This window comes from Rhinatrema bivittatum, chromosome 2 (assembly GCF_901001135.1).
Source record: "Rhinatrema bivittatum chromosome 2, aRhiBiv1.1, whole genome shotgun sequence".
NCBI classification, from domain to species: Eukaryota; Metazoa; Chordata; class Amphibia; order Gymnophiona; family Rhinatrematidae; genus Rhinatrema; species Rhinatrema bivittatum.
The window spans coordinates 10,010,635-10,036,432 of NC_042616.1; the positions used below are offsets into that span (position 1 = coordinate 10,010,635).

The following is a 25,798-nucleotide window of genomic DNA, read 5'->3' on the forward strand; positions in this document are numbered from 1 at the left end:
GGGCGAGGAGGCTATTTATCGATGAAAGTGCGTTTTCCCATCTTTTAAGGGTGGGAGGTAAGGGAGTCGGTAGTGGGGATGAGTATCTGAATGTCATCCGCATATAAAAAGTGGGGGAGGTCAAGGTCGGAGAGGAGTTGGCAGAGGGGAAGTAGATATATATTAAATAGGGTCGTGGCATGGCAGTGGCCCATCCCCTTGCCACACCCCTCTCATTTTGTATAAAAACCCTTCTTTCAACTCCCCCTCCCCCCATCTCCCCTTTCCAAAATGAAGTCGAATCCCTGGGGCCTAGTTGGACCCCCCTACGCCTCACCCTGCACCCCCTTCCTTTTACCTCAGAAGAGTCATTGGTGGCTCAGTGACATCCTGCAGTACCTCCTAGCTCTGGACCGAGGAATTCTCAACTTTGGGGGTGGGTGCGGTTTCAGGCCCCTACGCTAGTGTCCCAGTGCTCCCACAGTAAAATATCTACACCTCCTTCAAACGCGATAAAATAACGGGGCTGATTATTTTCCTAAGTCGTTTTATTAGCATAGGTTTGACTACGGAATTCATGCATGCAAAGCAGCTTGTGATAGGGGCGGGTACAATATCGCTACATCACTTGCCACCCAGCGGTCATCGTGTGTTACGGCCTTTTCGCAGCTTTAGTAAATCCAGGCCTGTTTGTACCTGAGGCGAGGGTGGATAAAATGACTTTTATCCAAAGTCACAGGGAGCTGCATTGAGATTTGGGCCCTGGTTTCCTTGGTTCGTAACCACTAGGCTCCTCCTCCACCACCACATCAAGATCCAGCACGGAATATTTCAGGGGGGATTCCCCCGTCACCCCTCCTGTTTTGACTGGCATTGAATCCACTGAATAAGGTTACCAACTGACTTGCACCTTATTAATCCTAGAGCCACAAATGATCAACTCTTGAGTAGTGAAGAGCGTCTCCGAGCACAGCAGGATGACATTCGGCCTGGACAGATCTGCCAAGGAAACCTTCCTCGAAGGAAACCAAGCAAAGCTGAAACCGCTTCTCTGCCTGAGGTTTGCAATGTAGTGGAACGTGAGCTGGAAGGTGCATTTTAAAGATCTTGGGAGGGGATGAGGAGCCACAATCCTGCACCGATCACGGACAGAAACAATCAACAGCTATCGAAAAGACTTCCGAGTACACAGAAAAAGATTCAACCCATTCATCGGCTTGCTCTCCCCAAATTCTCAGATGGTTTTGGAATTGTGGCCCAGCGCCAGTAAAGCTTCACGTTCCCCATGCCCACCTGATAATGTATAAGAGAGCCAGTGTATGTTGTCTATACATAGTACATCCTTCCAGCTCCAGGGGAAGGCTCTCTCTTTTTGGCACAATGCATCTACGGAGGGGAATGCTAATGGCAAATTTTAGAACCTGTGTCCATAGCCTACCTACCCTGGTTTATTAGGAAGGGTCATTCCTGTCATGGTATGGGGAAAACAGCTCCCACCTGGAGAACCTTTCCATGCAAGATGATATATATTCATGTTCTGAAAAAGGCAAAAGGTTCGTTTGAAAGGATATGTTAATATCATGCCAGAAAATCCTTTCCAGGTTCCGAAGGTGCTAAAAATCTTCTTTTAGGATGAATTAGGGGTCTGCATTTTTCCTGTTTTGTTTTTTTTTTTAGTTTAGGTTTGGTTCATGAATTGCACATGTAAAATAAGTTTTTGTACGCATGCTTGTGATTTTATGTAGGTAATATGATTTATGTGCATAAATGTTTGTGCAGGTGACGTAATGACTGAAAACGAATGCATATCCCTAAGAAGAATCCCTCACCAAACACACACACCCCCCCACAATAAAAACACTCTGCTGAGAGACCATTTTCACGTTCTGAATGTGAGAAAAGTTTCAATGGCAGATAGAACTCACAAATAACCAGAAAGTCCACACTCTTGAAGCTAATATTGGAAAGCATTTTAACAGGCTGAAGAAGTCGTACAAATCTTCAGTCAACTTGCAAGCCTGCGCTGTCAAGAGCTCTGGAATCAAAAACCGCAACCCCTGGCTGTAAGAGAGAAAACCGCTCTGTGCACTGTGGGGTGCTGAGCCTGCGCATTCCAATAATGAAGGCAGGATGGATCTTATAGAACGCGAGCACGTACTGACTACAGAGCTATTCTCAGAGGCCTCCAAGCATATTTAACAGCATAAATAGACCAACATCCTCAAATAATGATCAAGTAGCACTCTCTGTCCTTCAATCTGAACAAATATTGAGAATAGAAGGAATGAGTGAGACTGCAGTAGTGGGGCTGTGAATTGGCGTTGCCACACTGGGACACTTTTCTTGGTGGCCCTGCTCTATCCCTACTCTTGACCTAACATTTTTTTAGGCCATGCCTCATCCATTTGACCTGGGGTTACAGAAAAAGCCAAGTTGCTGCTACCCTCTTCTGATCCAGTGCACGCAGTGCTCTTTTTCCCCCAAACTGGAGTGGATGAGTAGAGAGTCGCTTCCTCCCTCCCCCAATGACCTAGCAGGTCACGTTCTCACTCCTGTTTCCACCGGCTCCTCTTCCTCCTGCCTCGGTCAAACAGCTGATCAGACCGGCATAGTCCAGCTAGGAGCTGAGTGCAGGAGCAGCTAGAAAGGCCAGAGAACTGGTGCCCCCCCCCCACCCTCCCGCCATGGCTGGAGACTGAGGCACAGAGCTCACCTGGGGGGCTGGAGGAACAGCCTTCGAGCTGCAGGCTCCAGGATGAGTGGGAACTGTCAGGATGCAGGGCTGTCATTGGGAAGGGGGGTCCTGAATCGATGACTAAAGGCTTCAGGTATGGAAAGAGTCCCATCCCCAATCTTCAGAGGGGACCCCCTTCCCCCCCTCCCCCACACTCTCGGGGTTTGGTGCATGGGGTGGGGTCCTATTCTGGCTGACTTGCCCCTGGGTCTTGCACCCCTCCCCACCCCGGATCAGCCCTGTCCACCAGCAAACATGTTCATTTAAGCGGAGTTAGATTCCACCCTATCTGCTCCAATAATTCAGGGCAGATCATTTTAAAACATACAACAAACACATCAAGGAGAAGAAAAGCAACAGAGTTTGGAAAGCAAGTGAAAAAAAAACACTCTCAAGAGCTGGAACAGCAAACAAGAATAAACAAGTGGCAAATGCAGAGATCCGGTTGGAGCATACATCAACCTACTTCGGGAGCCACAGGCGGATCAGAATCAGCAATGGCTAAAGAGAGAGGTAACATCAGCCTGAAGATGAGAGATCGATAATTGCAGCACAGGACGGTGGACCAGGGATAAAATGGATCACGGCAAGGTTGGAAAAAGGAGGCTGTAGCATGGAAGTAGAAATGGTCACTGGGTGCGACGTGCTGAAGTCAGAAGGCCAGGACTCGGAGAGGCACAGCGAGGTGGCTCAGCTCATCCGCTGCAAACCATGTAAACGTGATAACCTCTCTTTATGGGAACATGAACCTGAGAGAATTACACTGAGAAGTTGTGATCACCCGGGACATTCCCATCCCAACAGAGGAAAGCCCAGTGCCAGAAACCTAGACATGGTGGTAAAGGAGGAGACCACAATAGGCATGGCGCACACATAGAAGTGTCATTGCCAAGTGATTGTTCCGTACGACATATGGAAAGAGAGAAGATCATCAAGCACCAAGAACATGAAACTGCGGCAGGTTTGTCTGTACAGAAGTCCAGACGATGACTCTGAAGCCCCACAGAACGTGAAGACGATTTACAACAATTGTAAATCTCTTCAGATGAGTTAGAATAAAAAATGGAAAGCATTGTGGAGGATGCATCTGTCTGTCCAGCAGGAAAAAGGCGGCGAAGATCCCCTTGTAGAGGTCCTTGGTGAGGCCTCACCTGGAGTACTGTGTTCAGTTCTGAAGACCGTATCTCCGAAGGGACAGAGACAGGATGGAGGCGGTCCAGAGAAGGGCGACCAAAAAGGTGGAGGGTCTTCATCAAATGACTTACGAGGAGAGATTGAATAATCTAAATATGTCACCCTGGAGGAAAGGAGGAGCAGAGGTGATATGATACAGACTTTCAGATACCCGAAAGGTTGTAATGATGCACAATCGACGACAAATTTTGTCTGATGAAAAGGAAGCTGTAAAACTAAGGTTCATGATATGAAAATCCAAAGGGGTAGACAATAGCAGGAAATATCTCTTCCTGGAAAGGGTCGCGGATGCATGGAATGCCCTGGCAGAAGAGGTGACAGAGACCAGAATGGGACAAGCACTGTGGATTCCTACATCAGGGCTTCCCAACCCTGTCCTGGGGACCCCACAGCCAGCTGGGTTTTCAGGATATTCATAATGAATATGCATGAGATACATTTGCATACCATGCTGACTCACTATGCAGATTTATTTTATGCATATTCATTGTAAGTATCCTAAAAACCAAAATGGCTGTGGGATCCCCAAGACAGGTTTAGGAAGCCCTACCCTAGAAGCAAGAGGTTGGAAATGAAGAAATGGGGTAATCTATATTAACTTTTGGTGTAATAATTCTGCATGGGGGTAACCTGCAGGAAGCAGCAGTTACTACCCTTAACAGAAAGCATGGGGGTAATCTAAAGGGAGCGTCAGTTACTATCCTTAACAGAAAGCATGGGGGTAACCTGCAGGGAGCGTCACTTACTACCCTTAACAGAAGGCATGGGGGTAACCTGCAGGGAGCGGCAGTTACTACCCTTAACAGAAGGCATGGAGGTAACCTGCAGGAAGTGGCAGTTAATACCCGTAACAGAAGGCATGGGGGTAACCTGCAGGGAGCGGCAGTTACTGCCCTTAACAGAAGGCACAGGGATAACCTGCAGGGAGCGGCAGTTACTACCCTTAATGGAAGGCACGGGGGTAACCTGCATGGAGCGGCAGTTACTATCCTTAACGGAAGGCACGGGGGTAACCTGCAGGGAGCGGCAGTTACTACCCTTAACAGAAGGCATGGGGGTAACCTGCATGGAGCGGCAGTTAATACCCTTAACAGAAGTCATGGGGGTAACCTGCATGGAGCGGCAGTTACTACCATTAACAGAAGGCATGGGGGTAACCTGCAGGGAGCGGTAGTTAATACCCTTAACAGAAGGCATGGGGGTAACCTGCACTGAGCGGCAGTTACTACCCTTAACAGAAGGCATGGGGTAACCTGCAGGGAGCAGCAATTACTATCATAAGTAATTTATTGGGTAGATTGGATGAACCATTGTGGTCTTTATCTGCCATCATTACTATTGGGCTGATACAGTAAAATGTGCGGGAGAGCCAGCGCTTCGAGGCGAGCGCCCGCTCTCTTGACGCGTGCCCAGGCCACTCTCCTGGGTGCGCGATTTTCTATTCAAATGAGGGCCCGCGGTAATAAGGAGGTGCTAGGGACACTAGCGACACTAGCGCATCCCTAGCGCCTCCTTATTGGCAGAAGCGGTGGCTATCAGCGGGTTTGACAGCTGATGCTTAATTTTACTGGCGTCGGTTGTCAAAGCCGCTGACAGCCACGAGTTTTGAAAATGGACGCCAGCAAAATTGAGCGTCCGTCTTCCAGCCTACGAGCCGCGGGCTTTTTTTTTTTTTTTTTACGATTTTTTTTTTTTATTATTTTTGGGGCCTTCGACTTAATATCGCTATGATATTAAGTCGGAGGGTGCACAGAAAAGCAGTTTTTTTCTGCTTTTCTGTTCACTTCCCCGGCACCGGCAGAAATTAACGCCAACCTTTGGGTAGGCGTTAATTTCTGAGAGTAAAATGTGCGGCTTGGCTGCACATTTTACTTTCTGTATCGCGCGGGACTAATAGGCTCATCACATGCATTTGCATGTTGTGGGCGCTATTAGTTTTTGGGGGGTTGGACACGCGTTTTCCATGCGCTATTACCCCTTACTGTATAAGGGGTAAAAATAGTGCTTTGAAAACATGCGTCCAAATGGGGCTAATGGTGCGCTCGGCCAGAGCACATCGTACAGTATCGGCCTGTATGTTAGGAAGACCCTGAAGACGTACCTTTTCTTGCAGGTCTGCACTGACTAACCCTATCTACTTTCCTGCTGATATTTTGGTTTAATTAATATTTTGCTATTTTTAACTGTCCTCTGTTGTAAACTGGGCTTTGTTTAACTATTTTATTTTATTTATTTATTTTCACTCATGTTTGTGGTTTTTTTTACTCTTTGTTTTGAACGACTTTATTTCTATTGTAAATTGCTTTATTACTTCAGAAAGGCGATTTAATTTAGTGTTAATAAGTCAAACTTACCATGTCGGGCTCTTCATCTCTCTGTATGTCCGTCGCAGGGCTCTTCTCCTTGGATGGATTTTGCTGAAATGTGGTAGGAAATTGTGTTGCTGCTGTGGCGCTGTTTATGCCAACATCCAGTGACCTCCAGCAAGTGGAAGGGTCCCTCAAGGGTCAGTGGCCATTTCCAACGAGCAGGGGAACTGGAGTGGCAGTGGATGGAGCTGAATCGCACATTCCCTGTGTTGCACTATTAGCATATAGGTTTGCTCCATGCTTCCTCTTTTTCTTTACTACTTTATACGGTGTGCACACCTGGCATTTTCCTCTGAAGCGATTCTTGGTATTATTTTGGAAAATGACGTCAATCAATAAATATTTAAAAAGCCCTTTAGGTTTAAAAAGTATGTGGGGCTGTGTCAGCTAAAGGCTGCTTAAAGTTTAACCAAATATGCTAAAATAAATGTTGGCATCTTGGCCCTGGTGGAGTCGATTCATGGCGTGCTTTTTCCCCGGTTTCAAAAAGCGGAAAGGATAAAAAAGTGAGAACGCACTCAGGTTTACGGAGGGGGAAATTGAAGGGAAGGAGAGAGGATTGTTTGGGAGAGGACATGGATGAGGAGTGATTGATGTGTGATTGGTTGAAATACCACAGAGTTCAAGATAATCCAATTAGAGTGCAGTTCCAAGAACTGGGAAAAAAAATATTTGCGTGTGGAGTTCCTGCGGGCTCTTGTCGTCTCACCATTCCTTTTTAACATTTACATCTTTCCAGTCTGTGACATCATTTAATCCTACAACATCAAATGTCATCTGTTTGTCGATGACATTCATTTGTTAAACTAAAAGATGACCAACCCTTCTGATCTTAACAGCTGGCTCTCGGCAGTAGTCCAGTGGCTGAGTGATCACAAACCTAAACTCAGACCATCCAAATGAGATCTTCTTTGGGTAAGCCAGTCTGGATTACTCAAATTACGCCTACTATCCATTTCAGATCATCCTCTAACCCTAAGACTTTGTTCGTAGTCCGGGGGTCCATCTTGACCACCAACGCTCAATGGAAATTCATATCTCAACTATGGGGAAGTCCACACTTTTCCATTTAGGTCAACTTCAACAATTATGAGGTCCAATCAGGACCAGCACCCCCCGGGGTCATGGCTGTACATTGACAACACCCTTAAAAGTTATGTGATGCCCCAAGGCACAGGACGCATCTAAACCCACTGGTCCTGAGTCCGTCTGTCTACACTAAGGAAAACGAAATTATCAGGGAAGAAGTCATTTCTCCTTACTTCCTTACCATGTTGTAGGTAGGAAGAGGCGTGCATGATTGCATGCGTTCTCAGAAAGGAGCTCCCTACATGCTTAAGAGCCACCGCTGGCCTCACCTGTTGCCGTGAGGAGCTTACGGGCCGGACTCAGGTGCCAGTCCGGATCCAGTGGTGAATGGTTCTGTGGCGCGCCTGGCTGGGCGACACCGCGTTAGTGCACAGTGGCATACGCGCTTTCTGACCGGGGAAAGACGAGAAAACTCCAGTCAAAAAGGGAAAATAAATCGAGTTAATGTGGGGTGCAGGAAGAGAGGAGCAAGAGCAGAGCTCCCGTCTAGCACTTCTCAAGGAGGAAAGCCCAAGCGAAAAAGAGGGAAAATGAAGAAGTTCAGGAGGAGAGGAGGAAAGGTCCCCTGCAACCCAGGGGCCCGAGGCAGGAAGAGGCTCAGCCCAAACTCCCCCCCCCCCCCCCCCCCCCGCTATTTAAAGGTAATTCTTCCAGAAAGCCCAGGGGGTCGGTGCAACCCCTGCTGCATCTGAACCTTCAGCTCGGGTTTGCAAAGCTGAGACATGAAATAAAAGAAAAAAACCAACCCAGGCCGTCAGTGACTGAGAATCTAAGCGGGAAATGAGTGCATTACATAACTTATAGGCGGACAGTGAACGCAGCGAGAGACGGGGCTGGGAGTCACCACCCGGGAGCACGAGCAGGGCTGCCCACTGCCCGCTCTTGGGTGCTGTCAATGCTGTGCAGCGCGTGCGGTTTGGCATGGCGGGCGCCGCCTTGTACTCCTGACCCCACCCCTTTTTTAAATCTTATGCTGTGATTGGACAGCCCCGGGAGAGGAGGCGGGGCCCAGCCGAGCCCTCAGCAGATGGGCCAGGACCCCAGAGTGGGGCCAGGCCAGACAGATACAGGCCCAGAGGAGGAGGGAGGGAGGGGATGGGTGACAGTGACAGGGTCTCACTCTCAGTCCAGCCCCACAGCTGCAGCTGCCTGGGAAATTGCTCTGCAGGCCGCCCCTTCCTCCCCTCAGCTCTCACTCTGGACCCCTGTCTTGCCCCTTTAATAGCTTAGAATGCACCTAATGTTAAATGAAAGCCAGACAAGTGTACTGCAGCGACTCCCATTCCCCTTCCCGATGTACTGCAGCGACTCCCATCCCCCCCTTCCCAGTGTACTGCAGCGACTCCCATCCCCCTTCCCGGTGTACTGCAGCGACTCCCATCCCCCCCTTCCCAGTGTACTGCAGCGACTCCCATCCCCCTTCCCGGTGTACTGCAGCGACTCCCATTCCCCTTCCCGATGTACTGCAGCGACTCCCATCCCCCCCTTCCCAGTGTACTGCAGCGACTCCCATCCCCCTTCCCGGTGTACTGCAGCGACTCCCATCCCCCCCTTCCCAGTGTACTGCAGCGACTCCCATCCCCCTTCCCGGTGTACTGCAGCGACTCCCATTCCCCTTCCCGGTGTACTGCAGCGACTCCCATCCCCCTTCCCGGTGTACTGCAGCGACTCCCATTCCCCTTCCCGATGTACTGCAGCGACTCCCATCCCCCCCTTCCCAGTGTACTGCAGCGACTCCCATCCCCCTTCCCGGTGTACTGCAGCGACTCCCATCCCCCCCTTCCCAGTGTACTGCAGCGACTCCCATCCCCCTTCCCGGTGTACTGCAGCGACTCCCATCCCCCCCTTCCCAGTGTACTGCAGCGACTCCCATTCCCCTTCCCGGTGTACTGCAGCGACTCCCATCCCCCCCTTCCCAGTGTACTGCAGCGACTCCCATCCCCCTTCCCGGTGTACTGCAGCGACTCCCATCCCCCTTCCCGGTGTACTGCAGCGACTCCCATCCCCTTTCCTGGTGTACTGCAGCGACTCCCATCCCCCTTCCCGGTGTACTGCAGCGACTCCCATCCCCCTTCCCTGGTGTACTGCAGTGACTCCCATCCCCCTTCCCAGTGTACTGCAGCGACTCCCATCCCCTTTCCCGGTGTACTGCAGCTACTCCCATCCCCCCCTTCCCGGTGTACTGCAGCGACTCCCATCCCCCTTCCCAGTGTACTGCAGCGACTCCCATCCCCCTTCCCGGTGTACTGCAGCGACTCCCATTCCCTTTCCCGGTGTACTGCAGCGACTCCCATCCCCCTTCCCGGTGTACTGCAGCGACTCCCATCCCCTTTCCTGGTGTACTGCAGCGACTCCCATCCCCCTTCCCGGTGTACTGCAGCGACTCCCATCCCCTTTCCCGGTGTACTGCAGCGACTCCCATCCCCCTTCCCGGTGTACTGCAGCGGCTCCCATTCCCCTTCCCGGTGTACTGCAGCGATTCCCATCCCCCTTCCCGGTGTACTGCAGCGACTCCCATCCCCCCTTCCCGGTGTACTGCAGCGACTCCCATTCCCCTTCCCAGTGTACTGCAGCGACTCCCATCCCCCCTTCCCGGTGTACTACAGAGACTCCCAACCCCCCTTCCCAGTGTACTGCAGCGACTCCCATCCCCCTTCCCGGTGTACTGCAGCGACTCCCATCCCCCTTCCCGGTGTACTGCAGTGACTCCCATCCCCCTTCCCGGTGTACTGCAGCGACTCCCATCCCCCTTCCCGGTGTACTGCAGTGACTCCCAACCCCCCTTCCCGGTGTACTGCAGCGACTCCCATCCCCCTTCCCGGTGTACTGCAGCGACTCCCAACCCCCCTTCCCGGTGTACTGCAGCGACTCCCAACCCCCCTTCCCAGTGTACTGCAGCGACTCCCACCCCCCTCTCTGCCCATGCCTGCATCTCTTTCCTGACCCTTTCCCTAACCTGAACCCAGCCCTCCCTCCCCCCTCGTCTATTATCTCACTGCTCCCCTCAGACCTTCTGCTGGGCTGCCCGGTGCCCCCTTGGATGACCTGACTGACCAGCTCAGCCAGAAGCCACCTGGGGGTAAGGATCGCTTGTTCCACTGCAGCACTGGTGGCCAGCCCCCCCCCCCCCCCCCCCCCCCCCCCGGACGTGGTGCATTAGTGCCCCCGGGGCAGTTAGCTTGCCTCTTCTCTGACAGCTCTCTTCGCCCCTTCCCTCCAGGAGAGAAGAAATGGGGGCCCCCTGCATTGCCCCGAGAGCCTGGGGGGTGCAGCCTGCCCTTGAATGCAGGCACAGGGAGCGGCTGGAGCTGCAGGAACAGCCCAGGGCTCAGAGCACCGGGCTACAAGCCAGGGAGGCCAGCGGTCAGATCCCAGCGCTGCTCCTCGGGACTTTACCCTCCATCGCCTCAGGTACCAAATTAGATTGCAAGCCCTGAGGGGATAAGGAAATACCTACAGTACCCGAATGTAATCCACTTTGAAGTGCCAAAAATCTAAATAAAATATTTAGGCAGGATCTAAAATGTATGCAAATGAGAGACATCATTTCTCTTCTCCCCGCCCCAGCTCCTGAAGTGTAGAAATGTTAGCAAGCCCTAGACAGAAACCTCATCCTGCATCGTTAGGAGAGGCAAAGCTCAGACCTTAGGACTACACTTCCCAGCATTCCCAGCCCCTATCCTGAGAAGAAGGAAGGGCAGGACTACATTTCCCAGCGTTCATCCCAACAACTCCATTCCGCCAGTAGCTGCAGCTCTCACTATCCCTTCCCTACACTTTCGTGATGTCACTTCCTGCGGGAAGGGGGCGGGGATTCTGTATAGGGCCGTGCTGAGACCCAGGACAGGAGCTGAGCACCTTCCATTCAGCACAGCTCAAAGCTGCCCCCACCCCAGGGACCGTGCAGGGAGGGAGCCAGGGCTGGAAATCCTGCTCTGGAGAAGGGGCAGGAGAATGGCTGCAGGGCTTTCTGCTCAGCAGGTAGGAGACTGGCAGGAGGGGGCAGGGGATGCAGCCTGGGACTGCTCCCATCCCCCACCCCAGGGACCGTGCAGGGAGGGAGCCGGGGCTGGAAATCCTGCTCTGGAGAAGGGGCAGGAGAATGGCTGCAGGGCTTTCTGCTCAGCAGGTAGGAGACTGGCAGGAGGGGGGCAGGGGATGCAGCCTGGGACTGATCCCATCCCCCACCCCAGGGACCGTGCAGGGAGGGAGCCGGGGCTGGAAATCCTGCTCTGGAGAAGGGGCAGGAGAATGGCTGCAGGGCTTTCTGCTCAGCAGGTAGGAGACTGGCAGGAGGGGGGCAGGGGATGCAGCCTGGGACTGATCCCATCCCCCACCCCAGGGACCGTGCAGGGAGGGAGCTGGGGCTGGAAATCCTGCTCTGGAGAAGGGGCAGGAGAATGGCTGCAGGGCTTTCTGCTCAGCAGGTAGGAGACTGGCAGGAGGGGGGCAGGGGATGCAGCCTGGGACTGATCCCATCCCCCCACCCCAGGGACCGTGCAGGGAGGGAGCCAGGGCTGGAAATCCTGCTCTGGAGAAGGGGCAGGAGAATGGCTGCAGGGCTTTCTGCTCAGCAGGTAGGAGACTGGCAGGAGGGGGGCAGGGGATGCAGCCTGGGACTGATCCCATCCCTCCAGCTGCCTAATCCATTGCTTCTCCTCTCCCCTCCCCCGCCGCCTCCCCCCCAGGAGCAAGCACAAGTCCGAGGAGCCCTTACCTGCTGCTGCTGCTGCTGCTTCCACCTCTGCAATAGTAACAGCAGGAGGCCAGCCTGTCTTGTAAGGGAGAGCGAGCAGAGAGGGAGGTCCAGCAGCTGCAGGCAGGCTCTGCTCTCTGACGGCCTCTGCTGGCAGGTTGGACATCCTGCAGGCCAGGAAGGGGGGCGGAATGGAAGACTGCCAGCGGCACACCTGCAGGTCGGGGGAAACGCCGCACTGAGCCATGAAGCCCATGAAAGGAGGAAGAAGGTTCAGAGGGAAGCTGTGCCCGAGGGGAGAACAGAGCGTACAGACCCCCCACCTCCTCACCCTCTAACAGGCCAAGACAGTAAAGGTCGCGGGAGAGCGGGCGAGCGCCCAGGCCACTCTCCTGTGCCCGCGATTCAGGGGGGACAAACATGCAAATTAGGGTCCGCGGTAAAAAGAGGCACTAGGGACACTAGCGTGTCCCTAGTGCCTCTTTTTTGACAGGAGCAGCGGCTGTCAGCAGGTTTGATAGCCGATGCTCAATTTTAACGGCCTCGGTTCTCGAGCCCGCTGACAGCAACGGGTTTCGGAAACCGGACGCCGGCAAAATTGAGCGTCCGGTTTTCAAGCCACGGGCCCATTTTAAATTTATTTATTTTTTAAATTGTTACTGCTGTTCTGTGCACTTCCCCGGCACCGGCAGAAATTAACGCCAGCCTTTGGGTAGGCACTCATTTCTGAAAGTAAAACGTGCGGCTTGGCTGTGTGTGTGTGTGAGGGAGTCTGTGAGAGAAAGCATGAGCCTGTGTGTGTGTGTGTGTGAGAGAAAGCATGAGCCTGTGTGTGTGTGTGAGAGAGAGAGTCTGTGAGAGAAAGCATGAGCCTCTGTGTGTGTGTGTGTGTGTGTGTGAGAGAGAGAGTCTGTGAGAGAAAGCATGAGCCTGTGTGTGTGTGTGTGAGAGAGAGTCTGTGAGAGAAAGCATGAGCCTGTGTGTGTGTGTGTGAGAGAGAGTCTGTGAGAGAAAGCATGAGCCTCTGTGTGTGTGTGTGTGTGTGTGTGTGAGAGAGAGAGTCTGTGAGAGAAAGCATGAGCCTGTGTGTGTGTTTGTGTGTGGGAGGGAGTCTGTGAGAGAAAGCATGAGTCTCTGTGTGTGTGTGTGTGAGGGAGTCTGTGAGAGAAAGCATGAGCCTGTGTGTGTGTGAGTGTGAGAGAGTCTGTGAGAGAAAGCATGAGCCTGTGTGTGTGTGTGAGAGAGTGTGAGAGAAAGCATGAGCCTGTGTGTGTGTGTGTGTGAGAGAGTCTGTGAGAGAAAGCATGAGCCTGTGTATGTGTGTGAGAGAGTCTGTGAGAGAAAGCATGAGCCTGTGTGTGTGTGTGTGTGAGAGAGTCTGTGAGAGAAAGCATGAGCCTGTGTGTGTGTGTGTGAGAGAGAGTCTGTGAGAGAAAGCATGAGCCTCTGTGTGTGTGTGTGTGTGTGTGAGAGTCTGTGAGAGAAAGCATGAGCCTGTGTGTGTGTGGGAGGGAATCTGTGAGAGAAAGCATGAGTGTGTGTGTGTGTGTGAGGGAGTCTGTGAGAGAAAGCATGAGTCTGTGTGTGTGTGTGTGAGGGAGTCTGTGAGAGAAAGCATGAGTCTGTGTGTGTGTGTATGTGTGAGGGAGTCTGTGAGAGAAAGCATGAGTCTGTGTGTGTGTGTGTGTGTGTGAGGGAGTCTGTGAGAGAAAGCATGAGTCTGTGTGTGTTTGTGGGAGGGAGTCTGTGAGAGAAAGCATGAGCCTGTGTGTGTGTGAGAGAGAGTCTGTGAGAGAAAGCATGAGCCTGTGTGTGTGTGTGGGAGGGAGTCTGTGAGGGAAAGCATGAGCCTGTGTGTGTGTGTCTGTGTGAGGGAAAGCATGAGTCTGTGTGTGTGTGTGTGGGAGGGAGGAAGGGAAGAAGACAGTAGGAGAAGAAACAGAATGACAATAGAGACCCTAAAAAGGAATTAGGAAATGACCGACAAGGAAAAAGTGATTAAAAAAAGAGACTGGGATCGAATGATTAGAAAATACAAAGATCAGACAACAAAGGTAAAAAAAACCAAAATTATTTTGACATTTTAGCAATTGGACTAGTCCACAGCACAATGCAGGAGCAGGAGACTGCACTTCAAATATTCAATACCAACATCAAAGGAAATGCAGATAGTTCAATAAGTCCCCACAAGTTCGGAATAATTTCACGAAAGATTCTTTTTATTTTTTTATCGGCAGCTCCATTGCTTAGAAAGGCACAGATTTTAAGCAGGGTCCCCCGACACGGACCCGTGTTTCGCCAAACCCGGCTGCATCGGGAGGGACAGGCAATTTGATACGGTGTTTATCAACGTTTCGGCGCTAATTTTGATGTTGATTAGCAGTTGGAATAGGCCATCTTTGGGAATGTGCATGTCTTATATTTTTGTATTTTGCTCTTTTTTCAGTATTCCACTGTTCAGAGACTTTAGTTTCTCAAGCTATGTTGATTTTATCTGCATGTTTCTGTTTCTAATTTGTGGTCTCTTATTTCTATATTAGGTAAAGATCGGTCTCTGTTTTGCCCGTGTACGTGACTGTAATGCAGTATTTCTGCTAGCGTGTAGTTTCTCTGTAGTAGCAGTCCAGCTTGTTCTGTTATTCCCGTAGGTGATGTATTAATGTTCTAGGGCCTGGTGTAGTATTTGCATTGCTGCTTTTTCATCAGGTTGCTGTTATTTGAGTCCTGAGAGTCAGTGCTGGGACTGTAGGGTAGGGCAAGGTTCTAGATGCCTCTTTCTTTACAGGAGTTTGTTACACTTCACAAAATAGCACTGGAGGGTTATTTTTTTGCTGAGGTGACACCAGAATTTGAATATTTATTTTTTTTTCATGTTAGTTGTAATGTGAATTGCCCTAGCTCTGCGCTGCACCTGTTCTGATGATTAATTATATTTTATATTATTTATGAAGATTTCTGGTTTTCTGCAAAGATGGTTCATGAAAGAACACATTCATTTTTTGTTTTATTACATGATTGGATCTGATTGTTTTCTACACTTGTGCATTTATAAACTGCAATAAATGTAAAATAAATTCTGATTAATAAGGAATTTTGAATGCTGGTAAATGCTTGAAATAATTGAGGTAAAATGTTTTAAAGTTTCACGCATGATGCATAACGGCTGTTGCAAATTACTTAGAAAGCCATTCTAGGGTGCAGTATACGGCATTATTTATCAGTAAGAATACAACTAGTAGGCCTCAGACCTGCAGGCCTACAGCCCACCCACGTTAACCTTGTGCCCGCCCAAAAAAAATCAGTTCTGGCTCCGCCACTGGGCCCGACTGCTGCCACAAGCTGCAGGGAACCTTGTGCATTACCGCAGGCCAACGCAGCAGTCAGGCCAGGCAGCACAGGATGAGGAGGAGGTCACCGCACCATGGCTTATCCTCATCCTGCCACCATCAGCACGGGAGGGGGTGGAGAGAGGGAGGGGGAGCAAAGAGGTGGAGAGGGTGGAGTGTGGGGGCGGAGATAGGTTGACTTCACCCCCCCTCCTGCCCCCCACACACCCACCGCAACCGTAAAAGGATCCTGCGTCTCTGTCCTGGGCACTCTTCTCTCTGAATTCTGCTTCCTTTGGTGCTTTTATCGCCTTTCATGGCTTCCGATACCATCCTTAGGCTGATTTATTTCCAACGCCACAAATATCCTCAGGAATCCAGGCCCAGATCTCAGTCTTGCTTGTTCGACATCTCCCACCGCCACCATAAAATGAACCTGCCCAAGGCAGAACTCTATCTGTCACCCCAAACTCACTTCCCCCCTCATCTCCCCTTCCTCTGTCATTCTCCCAGCTCCCTCGGCCCGTAACCCTGGGGCCATCTTTCTCCTCCTGTAAACATAATCCGACCTGCTGCTAAAATGTGTTCATCTCTTCCTCTGTAAGGTCAGCAAAATCCACCCGCTGCTTTCCGAACGCACTGCCGGACCCTTTCTCCATTCTCCATTCTCCTCCCTTCTCCCTCTACCCCAACCTGCCCCTCGCGGTTCCACCCAGTGAGCCACTCCCCCCTCCCCCCCTCCACTACAGTCCTTCCAAAGTTCAGCTTCTGAAGTTACTGCTCCCACACACAGATCAGACTCCTGCAAGAGCCTTCACCTGCCCTCCCCACGCCTTCTCCTGCGCTCTGTTCACCAGGCAAAGTCCCTCCTGGTTATACCCTGCCCTTCTGCCATCAACTCCCGACTCAGTGCTTTCCACCTACTTGCACTAGGAGAATATTCTCCACGGAGGAAACTGACTCTAGGGCCACACACGAGTCTGGCAGTGCCTGGAGGAGAGGGGGTGCCCTGGTGTCCCCGATTTAAAGGAATAAATCCAGCTGAGATCTGATGTACGCTGAGCCCCTCCTCGTGTCTCTGAGTGTTTCTGGTTTGTGTTTCAGGTGCCGGTGACGTTTGAGGACATTGCTGTCTATTTCTCCCAGGAGGAGTGGGAGTATTTAGATGAAGGGCAGAAGGAGCTTTACAGGGAGGTGATGAAGGAGAATTACGAGACCCTCACCTCCCTAGGTAAGGATTGTGTTATCTGCATTTTTAGCAAACCCCCGGGGCTGATTTACTGAAGGTCGTTTGTGTCCTTTCTCCTGACTCCAGCTCCTGCATTGCTCCATGTCAGGGCTGGTACCTGAAATCCATCACTCTCACTTTGATCATTCTTATCAATTGAGACATCTCCGTATCAATTTCAGCTAGAAAGATCCAATACATCACTCTCATGTTGATCATTCTTATCAATTAAGACGTCTCCGTATCAATTTCAGCTAGAAAGATCCAATACATCACTCTCACTTTGATTATTTTTATCAATTAAGACGTCGCCGTATCAATTTCAGCTAGAAAGATCCAATACATCACTCTCACTTTGATCATTCCTATCAATTGAGACGGGTCCGTATCAGTTTCAACTAGAAAGATCCAATACATCACTCTCACTTTGATCATTCTTATCAATTGAGACGTCTCCGTATCAGTTTCAACTAGAAAGATCCAATACATGACTCTCACTTTGATCATTCTTATCAATTGAGACGTCTCCGTATCAGTTTCAACTAGAAAGATCCAATACATCACTCTCACTTTGATCATTCTTATCAATTGAGACGTCTCCGTATCAGTTTCAACTAGAAAGATCCAATACATGACTCTCACTTTGATCATTCTTATCAATTGAGACGTCTCCGTATCAGTTTCAACTAGAAAGATCCAATACATCACTCTCACTTTGATCATTCTTATCAATTGAGACGTCTCCGTATCAATTTCAGCTAGAAAGATCCAATACATCACTCTCACTTTGATCATTCTTATCAATTGAGACGGCTCCGTATCAGTTTCAACTAGAAAGATCCAATACATCACTCTCACTTTGATCATTCTTATCAATTGAGACGTCTCCGTATCATTTTCAGCTAGAAAGATCCAATACATCACTCTCACTTTGATCATTCTTATCAATTGAGACGTCTCCGTATCAGTTTCAGCTAGAAAGATCCAATACATGACTCTCACTTTGATCATTCTTATCAATTGAGACGTCTCCGTATCAGTTTCAGCTAGAAAGATCCAATACATGACTCTCACTTTGATCATTCTTATCAATTGAGACGTCTCTGTATCAGTTTCAGCTAGAAAGATCCAATACATGACTCTCACTTTGATCATTCTTATCAATTGAGACGTCTCCGTATCAGTTTCAGCTAGAAAGATCCAATACATCACTCTCACTTTGATCATTCTTATCAATTGAGACGTCTCCGTATCAGTTTCAGCTAGAAAGATCCAATACATGACTCTCACTTTGATCATTCTTATCAATTGAGACGTCTCCGTATCAGTTTCAGCTAGAAAGATCCAATACATCACTCTCACGTTGATCATTCTTATCAATTGAGACGTCTCCGTATCAGTTTCAGCTAGAAAGATCCAATGCATTAATCAAAATGAGGATGATATATTGGTATTTTCCATACTCATTCTTTTCATAATCATTTTTTTCAACTAGACTATCATCATCATCACAGCCCTCCCCTCTCTCTAGCAAAGATTTAATGAGTTGTCTTTTCAATAAAAAATTCTTCCGACAGACCTGAACCATGAGACCTCAAGAATCTCTTCTACTTTTCTTCCTATTCGCACCCTAGGTTTTTTCTCCGTTAATTCTAATTGTTTTGCCCTGTACTCCCGTTTAGCCTCTCCCTTTCCTTGCTCGAGCATCTCAGTCTTTTCCTTAATCCAGACCCGCTGCAGCCTGCGTGCTTTGTTGTTTCGTCCCTCTCAAACCCCGGGTGGTCCCAGCCTGCTGCCTTTGCAGATCTTCCCAAGTAAGAGATGCCCGGTTCCCACTTTTTATCGTGATCACTCGAGCCTTAACTGAGAATAGCTGCAAAGGATGATCAGACCACCACGCATAATAGTCATGCACATTTCCTGCTGTAATAAGCCTACCTGCAGAATCAGACATGAAATCTACCATAGTCCCGCCTTGTGGATAGGGAAACTCACTAATTGTGTAAACTCAAGGTCCTGAACTATTCCAAGAAAAGCGTTTCCCTTAAAAACATTTCTCTACAGGGTGCCAATGAAAATCTCCCAGAAAAAACACCTTTGGGAACTTAACAGTCAGCTCAGCAACAAATCCCCCCGCCCCCAGAGACTTCTCCAGTGCCGCCGGCTGTAGAAACTCAACAGAAAATCACATAACGTGTGGGACTAATGGCACGGTCTTCAACCAGCAGGCCCTTAGCGGCTTCCAACTGGCCACCTGTTCCAGATTCAGACCATGGTACAAAAAAAGCGATAGAAACCCCTCCCCCCTTTATAAAGTCCGTAGCCACCTCAAGAAATCCATAGCCTTAGGGACAACATGGAGAAAGTGATGTTGCATTCCCTTCTCCCTCCCATGTTTCCATCAAGCATAAGAGGAGAAGCTTTGGAGTCGCCATCAAATCCCTAATCAGATGTGCTTTAAGGAATTACAGATCTCACATTTAACAAACCCTACTGTCAGCCAAAGAGAACCCGGCAGCCATGCTGTCTCTTCATTTATTCTTCTAGGGACTACCCCACTTCTTTTTCTGTTATGAGGATGAAAACCCTCGGCCGACTCCTACGTCTCTCAAACTCTTGGAGAAGCAGTTATCCCATGATTTCAACCACTACAGACTTTTTTCACAAAATATGAAAAAAAAACAACGAAATTTTGCCTACTTAGGTGTCCAGATCTCACTCAAGTTTCACAAGGGACATGCTGAGGGAGTGGGCACCTGAGGCTCGTCGCCACGGCTGTCCCAGGGCTGGGCGACGAATCCCGCTCAAGGAGCAGGGTTTCCACCCAACAGCGTCTGCCGGTGTCTTTGGTGGCGTCAAGCAGATAGGGGCTGGTGCTGCAGGAAACCTTCAGAGTGTCCTAGATAGGTCTCACGTGAGAGAAATAGGCACAGGCCTGAAAGAGAATTCAGCCTCCCACTGCCAATTTAGCTCTATGAAGGTTACCCCAATCCTTTATATCATGACCCTTAGTTCTACAGCTTCATTTCCATTCAGAAACAATTGCTTCTTATAGATTATTAAAACATTTCAAGCCTTTAAATGTCTATCTTATCCCCTCTTCTCTAGGGTGTACAGATTTAGCTCCTTCAGTCCTATCTCATAGTGACTTTGGTGCAGACTGCACATCCCTGGTAGCTTTCCATGGGCATGAGTGGCTGGTCGGAGAGGTGCAGCTCTATCCCCTTGTGACATTTCCAGAGCTGTGATGATAGGATCTGAAACCTAGAAATGATTGCATGGTCACTAATACATGATTAATGCTTTCTTCTATCTCCAGCAAATGGTGAGTTCTCACAGGCTATAAAAAAGGAGGGGAATCAAGAAGAATGTCCTGTGAAACTGGGACTGATCCTAAGAGAATCAGGAAAATGCTGTGCTAATGTTTCCCAGGGGACTGAGAGGAGAAACACAAGGAATAGTCAGCAGGAGTGGGAGAAGCCAAGAGCACCAGCAGGAGACTCACCGGATGGAGTCACTGAATGTGAGAGAAATGACAGAGTGCTCACAGACATTCCTGACCACCCGAGGCACTTGAAAACAAAGACACACTGCCAGAGTAATAACATTGATCAGATAACTTCTGATAGTCACCAGACAGAAGAGAAAGAGAAGAAACCCTTTCTATGTGACACTTGTGATAAAAGCTTTGGTATGAAATCTCATTTAATATTGCACCAGAAATCACACATGGTGAAAACATCATTTTTATGCAGTGAATGTGGGGAAAGTTTCAGACAGGAAAGAAATCTAAAAGTGCACCTAAGAACACACACAAGAGAGAGACCCTTTCCAGCCAGTGACTGCAGCAAAAGTTTCATAGACAAGGATTCCCTAGGAAACCATGAAAAAACACTCGCCAGTGAGAGACCATTTTCATGTTCTGAATGTGACAAAAGCTTCATTAGTAAGTGTATGTTAATATCTCACCAGAAAATCCATACAGGAGAGAGACCATTCTCATGTCCTAAATGTGAGAAATGTTTTACTAGGAAGGCAAATCTCTCACAGCATGAGAATAAACACGCGGACAACAAACCATTTAAATGTCCTGAGTGTGGGAAAAACTTCATTAGTAAACATACACTAATCTCGCACCAGAAAATCCACACAGGAGAGAGACCCTTCCCATGTATTCATTGTGAGAAGTGTTTTACTAGAAAGGCAGACCTCTCACAACACCAGAAAATCCACACTGGTAACAAACCATTTCCTTGCACTGAATGTGGGAAAAGCTTCATTAGTAAGTATAAACTAAAATCTCATCAGAAAACCCACACAGGAGAGAGATCATTTACATGCACTGAGTGTGGGAAAAGCTTCATTAGTAAATATACACTAACCTTGCACCAGAAAACCCATACAGGAGAGAAACCATTCATATGTACTACTTGTGAGAAATGTTTTAGTAGGCAGACAGACCTCTCACAACACCAAAATATCCACACAGACAACAAACCATTTTCTTGTTCTGAATGTGAGAAAAGCTTCATTAGTAAATATACACTAATATCACACCAGAGAATCCACACAGGAGAGCAACCATTTACATGCACTGAGTGTGAGAAACGTTTCAACAGTAAATATACATTAATCATACACCAGAGAGTCCACACAGGAGAGAAACTATTTACATGCACTGTGTGTGGCAAAAGCTTAAATAGTAAATATACACTAATTGCACACCAGAGAATCCATAAAGGAGAAAGACCATTTCCTTGTACTGAGTGTGGGAAAAGCTTCATTAGTAAGTATACACTACTCGCACACCAGAGAACCCACACAGGGGAGAAACCATTTACATGCAATGTGTGTGGCAAAAGCTTAAATAGTAAGTATACACTAATCGCACACCAGAGAATCCACATAGGAGAGAGACCATTTACATGCACTGAATGTGGGAAAAGCTTCATTAGTAAGTATACACTAATCACACACCAGAGAATCCACACAGGAGAGAAACCATTTACATGCACTGTCTGTGGCAAAAGCTTCATTAGTAAGTATATACTAATGGTACATCAGAGAATCCACACAGGAACGAGACCATTCTCATGTACTAAATGTGGAAAGTGTTTTGTTAGGAAGACGGACCTCTCTCGACACCAGAAAATCCACACAGACCTCAAACTATTTACATGTGCTGAGTGTGGGAAAAGTTTCATTACTAAGAATCTATTAATCTTACACCAGAAAATCCACACTGGAGAGAGACCATTCTCATGTACTGAGTGTGGGAAAAAATTCATTACTAAGTATCTACTAATCTTGCACCAGAAAATCCACACAGGAGAAAGACCATTTACATGTGCTGAGTGTGGGAAAAGCTTCGTTACTAAGTATCTACTAATCTTGCACCAGAAAATCCATTCAGGAATGAGACCATTCTCATGTACTAAATGTGGAAAATGCTTCATTAGGCAGACAGACCTCTCACAACACCAAAAAGTCCACACAAACAACAAACCATTTTCATGTTCTGAATGTGAGAAAAGCTTCATCAGTAAATATATGCTCACAACTCACCAGAGAATCCACACAGGAGAGAGACCATTTACATGCACCGAGTGTGGGAAAAATTTCATAAGTAAGTATACACTAATCATACATCAGAGAATTCACACAGGAGAGAAATCATTTACTTGCACTGGGTGTGGCAAAGGTTTCATAAGTAAGTATACACTAATCGTACACCAGAGAATCCACACAGGAGAGAAACCATTTACATGCACTGAGTGTGGGAAAAACTTCATTAATAAGCATACCCTAATTGCACATCAGAGAATCCACACAGGAGAGAAACCATTTACATGCACTGAGTGTGGGAAAAGCCTTATTAGTAAGCATACACTAATTGCGCATCAGAGAATCCACACAGGAGAGAGACCATTCTCATGTACTAAATGTGGAAAGTGTTTTATTAGGAATGCAGACCTTTCTGAACACAAGAAAATCCATGCAGACCACAAACCATTTAAATGTGCTGAGTGTGGGAAAAGCTTCATTACTAAGTATCTACTAATTTTGCACCAGAAAATCCACACAGGAGAGAGACCATTTACATGTACTGAATGTGGAAAAAGTTTTAGTAGGAAAACAGACCTCTCACAACACCAGAAAATCCACACAGGAGAGAGCCCATTTACATGTACTGAATGTGGAAAACGTTTTGGTAGGAAGACAAGTCTCTCACAACATCAGAAAATACACACAGGAGAGAGACCATTTACATGTACTAAATGTGGAAAAAGTTTTGTTCGGAAAACAAGCCTCTCACGACATCAGAAAATCCACACTGGAGAGAGACCATTTACATGTACTGAGTGTGGAAAACGTTTCATTACAAAGGCATGCCTCTCAAGACATCAGAAAATACACAATGGAGAGAAAATATCATAAGCAGTAAATATGAGAGATTGATATTATTCCCAATACGCCTTGGTTTACAAATTAGTTTCTTCATGTCGGGGTATGTGCAAAATAAACCCATTTGGAGAAACTGCACCAAGAGAGACCATTTACATGTATTGAATGTGGTAAAAGCTTTTCTCACAAAACAGATTTTAGAAAACAAAAAATATATAATGAAAGAAACTATTCATGTTCTGAATGTGAAAAAGGTTTCATTTTCAAGAACAAGCTAATATCTCATCACAGAAACCAAACAGGTGACAGACCTTTTATATATTCTAAGTAGGAGTAGTGGAATCCCTTTTTGGTTGGATGGAAGGTAACTAAGCTCCACCTCTAGCTGTCTCACTGCCAATTTCTTACTTTATGTTTACAGTTAGTTATTCTTTCTTAAGTACATTCTTTGCATAAGTCATAGTCTAGAATCATTAATTCCCACACCTACCACTAAAATACTTCATGCTAGAAAACTCCTAGGGTCTTATTTCTGCCTGCAGGCAGGAATAGTCTGACTCTGTGATGTGGCTGTTGGCTATAAATGCTTATAACCAACAGCTGTGGAGAAAACACATTTTTATTACGTGCTACAAAATAATACAAGACGAGAGGCAGAGTAACTCTCTCAAATGATTGATATAATAAGACATTATATAGGATTTTAAACTGGATATTTCCAACCCCTCAAATTAGATTACACAATTGTCAACATTCTATGTTTGCTTTTAGTAGAAAGCCAATCTGAATGGCTGTATGTAGATGTGCTCTTGCTTTCCATGTTAATTAATCCTCACTTCATATGCAAATTTATCTCATTGTCACTATCAGCTGCAATGACAGCTTTGGCCTTACTTGTTCTAAATATGCATCCCGTGACAGTATTTCTATCTGTAGCTCTCCTTGTGAAGCACCTTTCTGTCTAGCAAAATAAAGCACAAGGTTGATGCAAAGTTGTCATGTTATGTTTCTTAGTAATTATAAAACTACCTATAATCAGAAATTAAAAACTTAGAACAAATATAATGACTTCTTGTGACATGTCAAAAAGTACTTCACTGCCTCTTCACTGCTTACAAGTCATACCTGTAAGAGGGGCCTATAAATACCACATCAATCCCCCCCCCCCCCCCCCCTTTTGTCGTTTTTATGATGACATATAACCTCTAATCGCTGGGTTGGTCCCAGGCATATCTATTCCACAGATCCATAAGTAGACTGGGTCTTTCCCCGTCGTAGGACAGAGGAGACAGCACCTATCTTTGAGGCTTTTAGTTTACTTAAGGACTTGAAGCCTATTGATATCTGGGGGAATTGGGCAAAAATCAGGTGCTTGCAAAATCAATAGAGTTAGGTGGACTTCTGGCAGAGATTAAATGCACACACATTGTAGTCAGGTATAAAAAAAATACATTGAAAATAAAAATAAAATTCTACTCTATATTTAAGTCTGACAGAAAAGGCCTTACAGAATGAAAATCTTTCTGGGTGTTTCTAAACTTCTAAACAAAATATTAAAAGATGTTATAATTAAAAAAAACTGACTTTATTAGTATAATAAAACTATTTATATATGCTTTGTTCTGAGAGCAAGTTTTCTTAGCTAATGATTGCTAAAATAATATAAGTGACAGGTGGCATTCTAAGTTCCTTGTTCGTACCAGGATCAGTCCAGACTGCTGGGTTATGCCTCCCTTCCAGCAGGTGGAGTCAGAGAAAAGCTGAAAGCACCCACCATATAACCAGGTGTGCCACCTGCGATCCCTCAGTATTTCTCTGACTCCAGCAAATTGAGATGGACTGAGCCTTGGTACTACAGGAACGAAAATTAACAGGTAAGAATTAATTTTCCTATATGCTTGTAGGATATAAGAACATAAGAACATAAGAAAATGCCATACTGGGTCAGACCAAGGGTCCATCAAGCCCAGCATCCTGTTTCCAACAGTGGTCAATCCAGGCCATAAGAACCTGGCAAGTACCCAAAAACTAAGTCTATTCCATGTAACCATTGCTAATGGCAGTGGCTATTCTCTAAGGGGCAGATTTTAAAAAATTGCGCGAGCGCGTACTTTTGTTCGCACAGCAGGCGCGAACAAAAGTACGCTGGATTTTATAAGATACGCGCCGCGCCCCCTAAACGCCCATTTAATCCTACTCTCTGTTTCCTGTCTTTTAGCCAGTTTGCAATCCACGAAAGGACATCGCCACCTATCCCATGACTTTTTACTTTTCCTAGAAGCCTCTCATGAGGAACTTTGTCAAATGCCTTCTGAAAATCCAAATATACTATATCTACCGGTTCACCTTTATCCACATGTTTATTAACTCCTTCAAAAAAGTGAAGCAGATTTGTGAGGCAAGACTTGCCCTGGGTAAAGCAATGCTGACTTTGTTCCATTAAACCATGTCTTTCTATATGTTCTGTGATTTTGATCTTTAGAACAGTTTCCACTATTTTTCCCAGCACTGAGATATGTCCAAAAACATCCACCCAAAATTTCTGAATAGATGGTCAAGTCCAAAAACAATGATATAGGGTACCTTCCAATGCTCCACATTTAAAACAATTCTTTTCCAGAGTGATACGAGCAATAAAAGCTCTCACAGGGGGGAAAATACAACCTATGCAGTATTTTAAAATGCATCTCACGTATATCTGCACTTTCCGCTCCGTGTTCCGGTCCCGGGGGCTGGTCCGGAGGCCTCGCCCCCCGGGCCCGCCCCCGAAACGCCGCA

At 47.5% G+C, this 25,798-nt stretch overlaps 2 protein-coding genes across 2 annotated transcripts in view; both read left to right on the forward strand.

Annotated features, from left to right (window-relative positions):
• The window catches only part of LOC115083510 (zinc finger protein 189-like), a 537,273-nt gene that overhangs the window by 119,021 nt on the left and 392,454 nt on the right, over positions 1–25,798 (forward strand). The window lies entirely within an intron of this gene.
• On the forward strand, positions 10,941–24,038 carry LOC115083509 (zinc finger protein 850-like). The gene is made up of 3 exons (XM_029587374.1): positions 10,941–11,346; positions 16,492–16,618; positions 19,935–24,038. Exons 1-3 carry the CDS (start codon positions 11,320–11,322, stop codon positions 23,051–23,053), a joined length of 3,273 nt encoding a protein of 1,090 aa, XP_029443234.1. The 5' UTR covers positions 10,941–11,319; the 3' UTR covers positions 23,054–24,038.

What these genes read in the sequence shown, in the direction of transcription:
- LOC115083509 (XM_029587374.1), top strand. Translation starts at nt 11,320, where the DNA reads ATGGCTGCAGGGCTTTCTGCTCAGCAG. An exon ending in CAGGGCTTTCTGCTCAGCAG is followed by an intron (nt 11,347 to 16,491) that starts GTAGGAGACTGG and finishes TTTGTGTTTCAG; the next exon opens with GTGCCGGTGACGTTTGAGGA. An exon ending in CGAGACCCTCACCTCCCTAG is followed by an intron (nt 16,619 to 19,934) that starts GTAAGGATTGTG and finishes TTCTATCTCCAG; the next exon opens with CAAATGGTGAGTTCTCACAG.